General features: G+C 41.7%; 1 protein-coding gene across 2 annotated transcripts in view; it reads right to left on the reverse strand.

The window, feature by feature from the left end:
* Window positions 1-16605, reverse strand: part of ARHGAP42 (Rho GTPase activating protein 42) — a 196435-nt gene that overhangs the window by 51891 nt on the left and 127939 nt on the right. For both annotated transcript variants that reach the window (XM_068145259.1, XM_068145268.1), the window contains exons 5-6: window positions 13162-13263; window positions 9105-9215 (exon numbers count right to left, since the gene is read on the reverse strand). In XM_068145259.1, the coding sequence (XP_068001360.1) occupies window positions 9105-9215; window positions 13162-13263 (213 nt within the window). The remainder of the gene's footprint in view (window positions 1-9104; window positions 9216-13161; window positions 13264-16605) is intronic.

Raw genomic sequence — 16605 nt, forward strand, 5'->3', positions numbered from 1 at the left:
GTTTCATAGTTTCATTCAGGGTTGGAAGGGACCACAAGGATCATCTAGTTCCAACCCCCCTGCCATGGGCAGGGACACCCCACACTAGATCAGGCTGGACAGAGCCTCATCCAGCCTGCTCTTAAACACCCCCAGGGACGGGGCCTCGACCACCTCCCTGGACAACGCATTCCAGGGTCTCACCACTCTCATGGTGAAGAACCTCCTCCTCACATCTAGCCTGAATCTCCCCACCTCCAGCTTCATTCCATTCCCCCTAGTCCTATCACTACCTGAGATCCTGAGAAGTCCTTCCCCAGCCTTCCTGTAGGCCCCTTTCAGATACTGGAAGGCGACAATTAGGTCACCTCGGAGCCTTTTACCACTGCCCTGCTCTGATTCAGTTGAATTTAGTTTAGTTTAGTTGTTTAAATTAAATTCATTTTGTTTCCCCAAGTCAAGTCCTTCTTCTGCCCATGACCACAACTGGCAAGTGAGCCCTCCCTGTCCTTTGTGTTGACCCTTGAGCCTTTTGTTGCATTATCTACAACTACCTGAAGGGGGGTTGTAAACAGGCAGAGGTTGGTCTCTTCTCCCAGGCAGCCAGCACCAGAACAAGAGGACATAGTCTCAGGCTGCGCCAGGGGAAATTCAGGCTGGAGGTCAGGAGGAAGTTTTACACAGAGAGAGTGATTGCCCATTGGAATGGACTGCCCGGGGAGGTGGTGGAGTTGCCGTCACTGGAGGTGTTCAGGAGAAGACTTGACAGGGTGCTTGGTTGCATGGGTTAGTTGATTAGGTGGTGTTGGATGATAGGTTGGACGCGATGATCTTGAAGGTCTCTTCCAACCTGGTCTATTCTTCTATTCTATTCTATTCTATTCTATTCTATTCTATTCTATTCTATTCTATTCTATTCTATTCTATTCTATTCTATTCTATTCTATTCTATCTCCTCCCCATCCCACCAGCAGTGGTTAGGAGTGAGTGAGCAGCAGTGTGAGGGTTTATTGCCAGCTGGGTGGGCTTAAGCCATGATAGCAACACACATTTCCTACTCAAGTGAACATTAGAAGGCAAAAGCTAATGACAGCTGATTATCTGTTTCAGCAGAAAAAATATGGCAAACCATCAGCAAAAAATCTTCCTATGGTTTAGCTCCTGGAACACTCTGAGCATTCATTACTTGCTACAGCAAAGCTTTGCTGAGCCAAGAGTCCCTGAAGGGACCTTAAGACAGAGAGGTGTTAAACAGTTTTTTTCATTATTTAGTTGTCATTTCCATAATAACTTAATTTACTGTCTTAGTCACTTCATGCAGTATTTCTTTGATGGTGTGCGTTTTCCAAGTTCATACTTTAGGAGTTCAAGGCTTTTTCTTCAATTTTTGTTTTCACATACTTCACAGTAATTGCTTAGGCTATGACCTATTTTCCACAAATGAGACTCTTGAAAGTATGTTTTGGACAGCTTAATAAAACACAAGAAATCCAGACTATTTCTTCCTGCTCTGAACAAAATGCAAACTCTATCTGGTGTGTCTGTGACTGACTCTAACAGAACAGTTGAAGTCTGCACATATCCAGCCAAAACCACTTTTTAAAGTGTGCTTTAAAATAATGATTAGGTAGTAAGAAGTGCATCTGCCATCTATTAGTTTAAAAGCCTTCTACTTATTCTGTTCTAAATTTTAAGAATGTTGTGACATTCCTGTAAGTTCCTTTACCTGCTGTTAAATAACAATCATTTAAATTTTTATCATAGAATCAGTCAGGGTTGGAAGGGACCACAAGGATCATCTAGTTCCAACCCCCCTGCCATGGGCAGGGACACCCCACACTAGATCAGGGTGGACAGAGCCTCATCCAGCCTGGTCTCAAACACCTCCAGGGATGGGGCTTCAACCACCTCCCTGGACAACCCATTCCAGGGCTTCACCACTCTCATGCTGAAGGACTTCCTCCTCATGTCCAGCCTGAATCTCCCCACCTCCAGCTTCATTCCATTCCTCCCTACTCCTATCACTACCTGAGATCCTGAGCAGTCCCTCCCCAGCCTTCTTGTAGGCCCCCTTCAGATACTGGAAGGCCACAATTAGGTCACCTCGGAGCCTTCTCTTCTCCAGACTGAACAGCCCCAACTCTTTCAGTCTGTCCTCATAGGAGAGGTGCTCCAGCCCTCCTGGCCCTTCTCTGGCACGCTTCAGCACCTCCATATCCCTCTTGTAATAGGGGCTCCAGAACTGGACACAGTACTCCAGGATATCATGGATTTTTTTTGTATATATAATTTAGCTCACAGAAAACCCAACCCAAATAAAGAAAACAACAAGAACAAGACAGAGATATTAACTTGGATGTACAATAACAAGATCTCTAACAACAGGATAGATTTATCCTAGCATAGTACAAGCATTGAAAAGCTAATCACTAAGCTAAGTAACTGGCTGCCCAGGCTGCCTCCTAACTCAGTAAAAAACCACAGGTATTCAGGAGCGTCATGGAAACATTTATCTCTCTCCACTGACTACTGAAGGAGCCTAGGCTTGGGCAACAAAAATACCATTATTCATATTTAATGCACTTTTCTTTGTGCTACCAATACCATAGATTATTTTAAGTGAAACTGCTTAAAAATGTAGCTTTTACTGTCTATATTTTCTTTGAATTTACACTCAGCCCTAACTGAAGAAATGTAGTTAAATTGCTCTGCTTCCCTCTCTCCTATTGCTCACTAAGAGACTGATGTACTAAGGTAATATATAGATATATTTCAGGGGAATAGCTAAAATAGTGCTTTGCATTTTTAGAGCTCCATCCATTCCAGCACTGCAAGACATTCCACACCCTTTAATGAGCAAAATTTCACAGCCTGACAGATGAGAGAGAAAACACAGCACTTTGACCAGAGGAGTTAACGTGATGACTTGCTGCTGCCAAACCAAAGTCCTGCTCTCTTCTTGCCATTTCTCCTCTTTCCCCATTCATCTTTGCCATGTGTCCTGCGCATCCATGTGCCAGCTCCAGCATCACTGAGCCCTTCAGTGAGTACCTCTGCCTTCTGAAGTATCAGCACAAACAGAAGACTAAAGGCAAGGCTGGGAGGAAGACCTCATCCTTGTATAGCAGGATCAGGTGAAACCCTCACCTCAGGCAGAGGTTGTAAAAGCCCATGGCTGCCCAGTAAGTCCATCACAGAGGATGAAGAACTGAGAAGATCCTTGGGCAAAGAAAGACACTTTTTTTGTGGGGCCTCTAAAATGGGTGCAAATTCCTGTGTCTCACAACAAACAAACAATGAAGACAACAGTCAAGTGAAGGGCTCCACAGCTCATGTAAATTTTCTCAGCTTTATGTGTCCAGATGAAATAATTTTCTCAGCTAAGGATGTACAGAACAGAACAGAATTAACCAGGTTGGAAAAGACCTTTGAGATCATTGAGTCCAACCTATCACCCAACACCATCTAATCAACTAAACCATGGCACTAAGCGCCTTGTCCAGTCTCTTCTTAAACACCTCCAGTGACGATGACTCCACCACCTCCCTGGGCAGCACATTCCAATGGCAAATCACTCTTTCTGTGAAGAACTTCTTCCTGACCTCCAGCCTAAACCTCCCCTAGCGAAGCTTGAGACTGTGTCCTCTTGTTCTGTCACAGGTTGCCTGGGAGAAGAGACCAACCCCCACCTGGCTGCAACCTCTCTTCAAGTAGTTGTAGATGGCAGTAAGGTCTTCTCTGAGCCTCCTCTTCTCCAGGCTAAGCAACCCCAGCTCCCTCAGCCTCACCTCTGGCCCTGAAAGTCTCTTACTTGTTATTCAAGTGGTTCAGAGGAAGGTCCCAACTCAACAATTTATCTTACAAAGCTCCAATTAGGTAAACAGAAAAAGTTAGATGGTTTACAATGTGAAAGACAAGGAAAAAAAAACCTAATCTTCCCTTTCATCAGTAATGTATAAAGTAAGTAAATTATAACTATGCTCTGGCTCCATCTGTGCAAAGCCCATGATCACAGTGTAGAACTAGTTATGTGTCAGGGTCCCCAACTACAGCTCCTTCAGATATGGCAGCAGAATTCCTGTGCTCAGTCTGACTTGGCTCAGTCAAAAGGACGTAGATTAATTTAATACCTAAGTGGAAGCCTGTTGCCAAACTCACCCCTTTCAGCTAAAGAAACACTGCAGGCCTAACACAAGCACTCAGCAAAACTACTGCCAGACCAGAATCTTAAAGCATGTGAAAATTACACTAAAAGACCTACTGGGAGAAAGTTGCAGTATGTCAGCTTATGCCTGAACTTCAAAGATCAGTTTAAAGGGCATTTGAGGAGAATGTACTATAAACTGTTTAAACTTCAGCTTCAACACTTGAAGAAAACAATTTTCCACCATGCAAAGCACTTTATAGAGTACCTGGAAAAATACTGGCAAGGAGAATACTTAACACAAGATGGCAGCAAAGCTGAATTAATCAGAAAATGAAGAAAGGGCACAAAAGCCCTGAGAAAAATCTGAATGCATTTTAGTTAAAGTACTCTGCAGTTATTCTGGTAGTTGAGCATTGCAGAGGATCTTGCCTTAATGTTCTCCTAGTCAAATATTCTCTCAGCACTTAGAAAAATAGGAATAAAAGACAAGTAAAAATATGCTTATTTTATGCAGGTCTTAGACCAGCTTATTCAAGTTTTGTGTTGAAACAACTGACACTGAGGATGGAATTTGCTTCTATGCATGTGTAACTATAGGTGGAAGAACAGGGATCAAAAGACACCTTGTTCCCAATGGGTCTGTGCTGTTAAGGCAGCTTCACAACCACTTCCATCAGGACAGGTACAGCAATAGCATTGCACAGAAGAGATCTAAAAGCCAAGGACTTTTGCCCTAGGCTTATGATCCCAGTGGGGTTTTCTTGTTGCTGGTGTTAGAAGTGGTACTGCTGCTATGGGTGGGCTCATCATTTTAAAGAGGTTTATATTAAATAATAAAGGAAAAAAAGAACAGTGTTTTGTTTCATTTTGGTTCCCCCCCCAAATAAAATGTTCAGAATGTATTTCAACATGGCTTTCACATGTAAAGAGGTCATTTGGTATCTCAAACACCACACACAATGCCTGATGTGTTTATATCAACAGTGTTTCATTTCCACAAGTACCTTGCATTTGCCTCATTCTGAGTTATCTAATCAGTCACATCAATACAGAGTGAGGTCTGAGCTCCCTAATAAAATGCTACTCAATACCCCACTGTGATGAGGATTTCAACACAGAACCTGAAACGAAATCCAACTACTTCTTGGGACTTTATTTATTTTTATGTAGAGCTGGTGACCTCAAGAGTGCCTGGTCATTTCATTCTCACAGGAAGAAGATTGTATTTAGGTTTTGGATAGGGGAGGAATTTAACCTTTGGCCTGCAGCACATCAGCCAGAAGTCCCTGTCTCCCTATTTTCATTTTATTTTTAAGTAGATAGCACTTACTCATCAGATGAAAGTTAATACAGTTAATAACATAGAAAATCCAAGAAAGGGGAAATTGGGTTTAATGTCCACAGTGAAGTCTCATGGAACTGCATGCAGTTATAGGGCATTTTTCTTTCCCTTAAAATAAACACTTGTGGGCTTCTGTGACATTTAATGGACCACTCCTCACATTTCAGATACCTTGCTCCTTATGAACCCTGTTCCCTGATTTCTATAGGCTAAGGGAGTCCTGGCATCACTGAGGGACACAGGGGAGCTCTAAGAAGGCATCTGTGATTCTATTAACAAGCATGACACTCTCAGAAAGTGACACTGGCTGGAACCAGCTTCCCTGGGCCCAGAGGGGCAATGCTGGGGTGAGAAATTATTGTCACTTACTATGTGTTGTTGTTTTAACTTGCTGCAAAGTGAATTTTATCACTAATTTGTTCATGTGAAAATGTTTAAATTCATTATCTGAATGAAAGGCTTTGGGGTTGTTTTTTTGCCTTGCTAAAAATCAGGACTTGGGCAGATCACAAATAGACAGCTGCTGGTTACTCGTGTGAGTACACATTAGTGACTCCTTGAAACAAGAGGCAGAGTACAGCAGAGAAATCCAGGGCCTGAGAAGCAGCTGCAAAAAACTACTCTAAATATTATAATCTCCTACTCAGAGTATGAGTTTTTAGCATTTTGTACCTTAAAATCTCTCCACCCCCTCCATCTGGAAAGAACATGTTCCACTATTACCAACTTCCACTGTCCTGCTGTCCTGTGTGTAACAAATGTGGCAATATTTGATAGGCTACTACACAGAATCACAGACAACATCTGGTTGGAAGAGACCTCAAAGATCATCCAGTTCAACCCAGTTTAGGGTCAATCCTAAACCATGTCCCTAAGCACCATGTCCACACACTGCTTAAACACCTGCAGGGATGGAGACTCCACCACAGCCCTGGGCAGGCCTTTCCAATATTTGATAACCCTGCTTGTGAAGAAATACTTCCTAGCATCCAGCCTGAGCCTCCCCTGGTGCAGCTTGACACCATTTCCTCTAGTCCTGCTGCTTGTCACCAAGGAGAAGAGGCCGCCCCCTCCTCGCTCCAACCTCCCTTCAGGTAGTTATAGAGAGTCATGAGGTCTCCCCTCAGCCTCCTCTTCTCTGGACTGAACAACCCCAGCTGCCTCAGAGGCTCCTCATAGGCCATGTACTTCTCCCATTCTGGTTCCCAGACCATCCTTATCTCTCGGTATAGACAAAATGAAGATCTTGGAAGCAGCTCCAGCAAGTAAGTTGCTTTTCCAGTTCTATTCCCACGTCATGAACCTATCTTTCTTCTACATGGGCATTACAATTTCCTCCTTCACTGCTCTGATAGCCTTTCTTTTAGTTTGTCAAACTCTCCTTCAAAGAGTCTATTAGTGACATGTCAGACTGAGAATTATATGGAGACATTACACCAAACTGATAAAACAGAGACATGCACTTGAATGCCTCACAACCAGCAGAGCTCCTGAGGAGGAATGCCTTGTACAGACACCACACCAGGCATCTTCTAACATCTGCACATCCACAGAGCAGACAGAAGTAAGTGAATAATATGGCAATTCTTATGACAGGTGATTTTAAAGGGTTAGGGTTTTTCCTTATCTACTTGCATCTAGGAGGATATACTCCCATTTCCAACATCACTTGCATAAGCAAACATCTATTTTGAAGATTCTCTTTTTCTTTGTCTCATGGTGCTATTAATGAGTATTACAATTTACTTGGCTTGCTTTGCCTTATGGCTTTTAGTAAATGCTTTTATTTCAGCATGCTCTATGAAACAGACTAGAAACAAACTTAGGAATTCTGAAGGCTCAAACTTTTAACTGATGTAGTAATTTCAGCTCTACTTATATTCAGATTGCTTATAAAAAATTCTCACCTGGACTCAAAAGACACTGGCTGCAAAGGCTATCATTAACCCAGTCACCAGAGTATTTCTCATACCTTCACCTGGAACATCTGTGTGCAACAAACAGCACACTGAGCTAAAATAAAATGCCCTCTAATCTGACACAGGATGGTATTAGATTGACTCAAAAAGTAATTCTTGCCTACTAGATTTGTGCATCTGATGACAAAACTCCCCACGTCTACAAGCCTGAATTTGCCACTAACCTCCCCTATTTGCTTGCTCATGTCAGTACTGCAGAACTGATAAATCACACTCTCATTTTGATCATTCATTGCTGGTGCTGTGATGGCTGAGTATGGGGAATGATCTTGGACAAAAGGATGAAGTGTAATATCTCCAACACAAATACATAACCCCAAAGTGATTTTTGCTCTGTGTCTAGCACACAGGATGAAAGATGCCCTATTTTAACTGCATAACATTGCACAACAATATTTCTTGATGTGCAATGTCTTCTTAATACATGAAGTTTCTATTACTTTAAAGAAGCATAAAGTCTCCTATACCAGGGTCAGAGCCAGGTCAAGATTGCTAGAGTTTTCCAGGATGTGAGAGTTTTGCAGAAGTAGACAGAGAGAGACACTCTGGATTAATCTGTGACAGGTAAAAAAATGTTCTTATTTAGGAATCCGAGCAAAGTTTTAGTCTCTAAGATTTGGCAGCTGTATGCCATAAAGATAGGATTTCTGCAAGTACTGCTTGCTGAATCCCAGGTTCATTAGTTTGCATCAGTGTCAAACACTCACTATACATGGAAGGGAGGTATCTGAGAAGCTCTTCTTGGTGACATTGGGTGTTAGAGATGTAACTCAACCTGTTTCCGTCAAGACTGCTGCTTTGGTTAGTTACAAGGAAGCTGGAAGATGGTGTGGAGACAGAAAAAGTTATACTTGTCACGTTCCTCTTTCATAACAGACATTCTCCTATTCTCAGTGCCCTTAATGGGAAGGGACAGATGACACTGGAAGTTCCCTGTCAAGGGCTACAGGTACTAACCATACAACACAACTGGCAAGCTAGTCCTATGTAACACGAACAGTAGTAATACTACAAATATGCCACACAAATATGCTAGCACATCCTTTTGGTACTGACTAATCCACAAGATAGGGTTGGGGGGCAGAAACACAGTTCAAGAGAAAATCCTAGATCTAAATATGAACTCTGAAACACAACTTCATCTTCCCTTTTTTATCGCATACAAATACACGTGTTCTTTTCTGTGCAAGGTAACCTAAAGACAGATTGTTCCACTGATGGAGACAATAAAATTACCTATCACAGAGAAAAATCTGATTTTTCACTTTATATCATATATAACTTGGAAAAATACATGTGTACCCTGCCCACATGGAATATTTAAATCCAAAACCTGGCTCAAAATTTCGGCCATGAAACCATGGTATTAGGAAACATCCTTATGTGTTTCACAGACACACCAGTACACGCTGTCCCATTAGAATGCTATGTACTCTCCAAGTCAACAGACATTTCACTTCACAGTAGATATGATACTTTTACATAATCATTTAATAAACATGGAAAGTGCCCAAGCCGAGATCTTAATCTCTGTCTATATACAAAGAACTTGCAATCACAATTTCAAGAGGGAGTTAAAAAAAACCAACCCATCTTTTAAATGAAATCTTCAGCTTTAAATGCATGCATTTGGAAGAGAAGAGAAAATAAAACTTACAGGTTCTACAAATTCAAATTTCTTTTTCTCTTGCACTTCTTGGATTTTAAAAACATATTCTAATGATGCTTCATAGAAGTTTTGATGCTCTCTGTCAATCTGTGTATCTGCCTAAGAGACAAAATGAAATACAGGCAGCATTAGAATAGAATAGAATAAACCAGGTTGCAAGACACCTTCAAGATCGTTGCAAGACACCTTCAAGATCATTGCGTCCAACCCATCAACCAATCCAACCCACCTAAACAACTAACCCATGGCACCAAGCACCCCATCAAGTCTCCTCCTGAACACCTCCAATGACGGTGACTCCACCACCTCCCCAGGCAGCCCATTCCAATGGGCAGTCACTCTCTCTGTATAGAACTTCTTCCTAACATCCAACCTAAACCTCCTCTGGCGCAGCCTGAGACTGTGTCCTCTTGTTCTGGTGCTGGCTGCCTGGGAGAAGAGACCAACATCTGCCTGTCTACAACCTCCCTTCAGGTAGTTGTAGAGAGTAATAAGGTCACCCCTGAGTCTCCTTCTTCTCCAGGCTAAGCAACCCCAGCTCCCTCAGTCTTTCCTCTTAGTGCTTGTGTTCCAAACCCTCACCAACTTTGCTGCCCTTCTCTGGACTCATTCCAGCAAGTCAACATCATTAGTTTACCCTTGATTGCTTTAAAAACCAGTTTTGCCCTTAACAAACAGATCTTCTACAAGATTACTTTACAAGGTTCATGGGATTTCAGAAGATTAGAATACCTCCTTAAAATAGCTAAACCCAAGTTTAAGAAGCTAACATTGTACATTTTAGTATCATGCCTTTTCCCCACTCCTTTTTGGTTTCCCTTTCCTTTTTGCACTTTAATACCCTATTTTTTAGGGGAGCCTGGAGGGGAAAAAAAAAAGAAAGGCAAATTTAGAAAAAGAAATAGAAAAAAATCACAACAGTAGTTAAGGAGGGACAAAAAGAACATTATTTCTATGGCAATGTTTGAGTATCACATGCACTGAGATCATATCTATGTCTCAGCTTCAAACACTTTCCCAAGATATTTTCCTTCTGAAGTATACTGTCTTTAACAATGACATCTTGCAACACATTATTTCAGAGTATGAATCACATGCTCTTGGAATATAAACATATTTAAGTCCTTAAGGTCATAAATCAATTATTTTTCATGTTTTAATTTTCAAGGGCCACAATTCCAAGGCAATACTTGTCAGAAGTGCTTGAATAATACCACCTGACATGAAGATACAGTACCAAAACAGCGCCTTCTGCCTAAATAGCTGAAGAATTAACTCTTATCAGCTGATAAAGAGTAATCAGCTTTTATCCTCCATTTAAACAAGCCATGGGAGAGGGACCTAGCAGGCAAGCAGTGCAGTATGAAGATAATGCTTAAAGAAGAGATGCAGGCTTCATTTTAATTCATCCTTCTTCCTAATAAATCATTTTCTCAAGCAAATCCCTTTGGGCTGCATTAGTTAGGTTTTAGTTTTAGGTCAAAAAGAAAGTTTATCAAGTATTGACAATATGAGTGAGTCCAGCTCAGATATTTTGATGTGAGTTATATACTTCTGTATATTCTCTAGTACACTTCTGGCATTAAAAATAACAAATATGGGAAGACTGGAAAAGCCAGATACTGTCCGGCCTTGATGGTAAACATTAAACCTGCAAACATCATGAAAGAGGTTTAGGACTTTGAACTGCACAATTGCTAAAAGTCTTTTCCTTCAGTCAGGACTTGGTATCATAGTATCATAGTATCAGTCAGGGTTGGAAGGGACCACAAGGATCATCTAGTTCCAACCCCCCTGCCATGGACAGGGACACCCCACACTGGACCAGGCTGGCCAGAGCCTTGTCCAGCCTGGGCTTAAACACCTCCAGGGATGGGGCCTCGACCACCTCCCTGGACAACCCATTCCAGGGCTTCACCACTCTCATGGTGAAGAACCTCCTCCTCACATCTAGCCTGAATCTCCCCACCTCCAGCTTCATTCCATTCCCCCTAGTCCTATCACTACCTGAGATCCTGAGAAGTCCTTCCCCAGCCTTCCTGTAGGCCCCCCATCAATAGCACCACATATAATCAACATGGTATTATCATGATGAGAGTGCACAGACTCCTAACAACATTGATCCACTAACTGAGCACAGTGCTCTAACACTGCTCAAATCATGGGCCTCTATCATGTGATTTAAATGATTCAGTACCAGCATCTCTTTCCAATGACTAAAAAAACCTGACAAATTAAGTACACAAACTACTATTATGAAGTAGAAATCAAGCACTCAAAAATTCCAATAAGCAAGCACTCTGCCATCAAATTAACTCTGCCATGTGCCATTCACATAGAGCAATTGATGCCTGTTGTCTTTCATGCACTGTTCATAGTTTTATCTTACAAAAAAATGTATCCTAAAGGAAATGCTACATAGCTGATCAGAACCAAGTGCCACCACATTGGGATATGATCCAGCAAGCCCTTGCTCACACAAGTGCCACCAATAAGCAAGTCAGTCAGACTTCAGCTCTCACATTTAATTGTAAGCAAATAATAGCATCTAGTTTTAGAAATAAGCTCTTTCAGGTTTTGACATAGAAAAGGTGTTTAAACATTCAGTTAAACCCATCTCGATTCTGAACAGCACTGAAGCAGACTATAGCAATAGTGATATTTACAACAACCATGTGTCATCTCAAATATGGATGGCTTCTTAAATTAAGGTCATAATCACTGCCAGTGTACAGGGACCAAATAAAACTGTCCAAAATATACCTTCTGTGGAAGCTTATGAATTTGTGTGAACATGCTGGAACATGTCCAGAGAAGGGCCACAAGCATGATCAGAGGGCTGGAGCACCTCTCCTATGTGGACAGACTGAAAGAGTTGGGGCTGTTCAGTCTGGAGAAGAGAAGGCTCCAAGGTGACCTAATTGTGGCCTTCCAGTATCTGAAGGGGGCCTACAAGAAGGCTGGGGAGGGACTTCTCAGGCTCTCAGGTAGTGATAGGACTAGGGGGAATGGAATGAAGCTGGAGGTGGGGAGATTCAGGCTGGATGTGAAGAGGAAGTTCTTCCCCATGAGAGTGGTGATGCCCTGGAATGGGTTGTCCAGGGAGGTGGTTGAGGCCCCATCCCTGGAGGTGTTTAAAAGGGGACTGGACATAGCACTTGCTACCATGGTTTAGTAGTCATGAGGTGTTGGGTGACAGGTTGGACTTGATGGTCTCTGAGGTCTTTTCCAACCTTATTGATTCTATGATTACTGGAAAATATGGGGGGGAAAATCAGCTCCTGCAATTTGTGACTCAGTGATGGCCACATCTGTGAGAACTCTGTCTGCAAACTAATCCCCATGATTTAAGAGTCACTTTGACAAGAGCAATTCCATCAAAACAAATGTAACTACTTCTGGCCCAAATCCTAAAAGTGCCACTGATAGCAGATTGTTAGCTTTATACTAATTTGCCTCAAAGACAAATCATAGTCATTTCTACCAACATATTGAAAAGCCCTGGAATCCTCCTGTTAAAGTTTTCATGGTTTGTTTTTTCCTTTAAAAGGCAAAGATTTAGCCATACAGACCCTTCAAAGCTGAAGTTCAGGTCAGGATTTTACAATGAGGTGAAGGAGAGGTTAAAAAGGAGCGTAAAGAAGCCACATTAAAATCACGTCAGTTCAGTCTCACAGCTTAAAATTCATGTGAAACTGAAGCATAATTTCATTGAATAATAAAGTAGTGAAAAAGCAATTAATTATCTGACTTTCAAATATTCCACAGAGACCTTATAAATGCCACGTTTTTGTTGTAGCAATATAATTCTGTTGTCGTCATCGATAAACACAGGCTGTACTTGACATACACAAAGTTGGACGTGCAGAACAGTGTCTCATGAGGGTCATGTTAATCCTGCTCAAGAATTGATATTCACAGCAAGTGGGACTGCAAGAAAACACTGCAATTTTATATTGACAAAATACAGCATGGTTTGAAAAGAGTTTGTTATCGTGGTCTCTAAGCAAATGTGAAACTCTGTAGGAGTGTGTTTAGCGCTTACGTCTTGCAAATGAGACTCTTTCTTCTTTGCTGACAAATTTAAGTGCTTCTCTAGGATGGAATAATATTTTTCACTCTCCTTGTCAAACTTCTTCTTCCCATCCTGAAAAACAAAACATTGCCAAATAAAGTATTTGATTAAATATCACAGTCAGCATAAAGAATAGCTACCACTACGTGCCTGGTTATAAAGCCATTTCTGTTGATTCTGGTGTTCTTACATTTTAATTCGGAACTGGGCCTGAAGATACTGGGAGGACTGATTTAACTATTAAGTACAGTAATAGCAGGAGTTTTCCTCTAAATAATAAATCTATACAACAGACTCACATAGTTTCCCATAATAGAGGTTTTATCACAGAATCACAGAATCAACCAGGTTGGAAAAGACCTCAGAGATCATCAAGTCTAACGTACTACCTAATACCCAACACCTCCTGACAATTAAATTGTGGCTCTAAGTGCCACATCCAATCCTTTTTTAAACACCTCCTGGGCCAGTGACTCCACCACCTTCCTGGGCACCACATTACAATGGCCAACCACTCTTTCTGTGAAGAACTTTCTCCTCACCTTAAGCCTAAACTTCCCCTGGCGCAGCTTGAGACTGTGTCCTCTTGTTCTGGTGCTGGTTGCCTGGGAGAAGAGGCCAACCCCCACCTCACTACAACCTCCTTCGAGGAAGTTGTAGAGAGCAATAAGGTCTCCCCTGAGCCTCTTCTTCTCCATGCTAATGTATATAGCATCTCACTAAGCAGACTTTTAATGCAAAATCATCTTCCTCAAGTGTTACAGATATCTGTCACACTGTTCAATAAAAACACTTGGGAAGAGGTATCACAGTATCACAGTATCATCAAGGTTGGAAGAGACCTCAAAGATCATCGAGTCCAACCTGTCACCACAGACCTCATGCCTAGACCATGGCACCAAGTGCCATGTCCAATCCCCTCTTGAACACCTTTAGACCTTTAGGAGGTTTAGACTCGAGGTGAGGAGGAAGTTCTTCACCCAGTGAGTCATTCGTCATTGGAATGGGTTGCCCAGGGAGGTGGTTGAGTCATCGACCCTGGAGGCGTTCAAGGGGAGATTGGACGTGGCACTTGGTGCCATGGTCTAGTCATGGGGTCTGTGTTGATAGGTTGGACTCGATGATCCTCGAGGTCCTTTCCAACCTAAGTGATACTGTGATACCTCCAGGGATGGTGACTCCACCACCTCCCTGGGCAGCCCATTTCAATGATGAACAACTCTCTCAGTGAAGAACTTTCTCCTCACCTCCAGCCTAAACTTCCCCTGGCGCAGCTTGAGACTGTGTCCTCTTGTTCTGGTGCTGGTTGCTAGAGAGAAGAGTCCAACCCCTTCCTGGCTACAACCACCCTTCAGGTAGGGGAACACAACAAACAGGATGATGATATTTGCATTTAAGACTAATATGGTTATTTTCCATCCACATTGTTAAAGCATGAGGATTATGTAAAAGCATGTGTGGGCAAAAAGAAATTGGCCCAAAATTCTGTTTCCAATAATGTTTGATGCTTCTGAATATTTAAGTTTGTCTCATTTCAAAGAGTTATCCTTTTTCTTTCCTTGCTCCTCTTAAGTTTTTCTGCTCGTGTGCAGACAATTCTCACATTTCTGCCGTAAGACTGCTTTAACACGTGGTAACACATGTGGAGTCTCCTTCTCTGGAGACTTTCAAAACCCACCTGGACATGTTCCTGTGTCCTGCACTAGGTGAACCTGCTTTGGCAAGGGGGGGGGTTGGACTAAATGATCTCCAGAGGTCCCTTCCAACCCCTACCATTCTGTGATTCTGTAACACAAAAACATTCTACTGCTACGAGAAAACGAAGAAACATGTTATTTGCTGTGAGCTAATCCACAATGTATTCCTCAAAAAGTTTTTAACTGGCTATTCTGAAATGTAAATCAGAAATCTAACAAAAAGACACTTCCCTCACCAAAGGTTTTCCATCTTTAACGACGTGCCAAGTTTCAGGCCACTCAAGAAGAAATTGAGGTAATTATTCAATCAGAGTATTATTAATGATAAAATGTACATTTTCATTGCAAAGTTATATATCCTCTAATTAGGAGCAACTCTCTGTCAGTGACTTTTACAATCTTAGGTAAGTGCTAATGAGCCTTCCTAATGATTAAAAAGTTGAGTATTTGGAGAGAACAAAGAAAACTCAAGATGTGCATAAATTATTAGTGGTGAAAAACCTGGTTACTGGGCATGATACAGGAAGATTAGGTCATCTTCAGAACTGCAGTGATTACTTTGCTGGCCTCTTTTTCCCTAGACATTGCTGAATAGAATAGAATAGAATAGAATAGAATAGAATAGAATAGAATAGAATAGAATAGAATAGAATAGAACAGAACAGAACAGAATAGAATAGAATAGACCAGGTTGGCAGAGACCTTCAAGATCATCGTGTCCAACCCATCAACCAATCCAACCCACCTAAACAACTAAACCATGGCACTAAGCACCCCATCAAGTCTCCTCCTGAACACCTCCAATGATGGTGACTCCACCACCTCCCCAGGCAGCCCATTCCAATAGGCAATCACTCTCTCTGTATAGAACTGTATTTCCAGCGGACAACTTTCTGTGCAAAAAGGAAAATACAGAAACTAAATGATAAAATTAATCATCAAATAAATTAATTGTGGTTGCAAGGCATCTTGTATCTCATGTGAAACTTCATGAAGATCTCTATAGCAACATCCAGTGAGGACACACAGAATTTGAAGGCTCTCTTGGTGTTCTGCCATCACTGACCACCTCCTTTTAGACTGCACTTCTCTGTTTTAAAAGATCTGTTCAACTACTACCTTCACAGTTTTGATTCCAATTTAATTAAAGATAAAACTAACAATCTGGAGCTTCCTTGATACCAAGACAACAGGTGGCACAAGCACAGTGCCTCCAGGGACAGCACATTCTATTTTTTATCAGATTTAACACAAGAAAATCTCTCTCTCAGAAGCTAGAAAGGGACAAAGTAAGGAGAATAAACACAAGCAGACCAAGAATAAAGAGCACTTGGCAGTTTTGACTGTGTTAGTGTCTTTAGTGAATTATACTTCTGGGAATAAGATTGCAATGCCAGGAGGACAGTTTCTGGCACTATACTGATCACTGGGGCTTATTTCTGAGAAAAGTCTAAAATAAACTGGCTTTCACAGGTGAGAGAGTGTCCTTTACTTGAAAGGTCCTCTGCTATTCCAGTGAAACCCACATATTTGAATGTCTGAAAACATTTTGCTTTATAAAACTAATAATAATTAAAAAAAGATGCACTCAGAGCAGGTGATTCATTTTCTGGAAGGGCAGAAATGCTTTAGTTTATGCCAAGATAACTCTCACCTCACACTCAGCCAGTGACTCACAGCACACAGACTCATCCTAAGTGAAGTCACAGAGTTATTT

This window comes from Melanerpes formicivorus, unplaced genomic scaffold (assembly GCF_026170545.1).
Source record: "Melanerpes formicivorus ecotype bairdi unplaced genomic scaffold, bMelFor1.0.p_v2 SCAF_1, whole genome shotgun sequence".
NCBI lineage: Eukaryota > Metazoa > Chordata > Aves > Piciformes > Picidae > Melanerpes > Melanerpes formicivorus.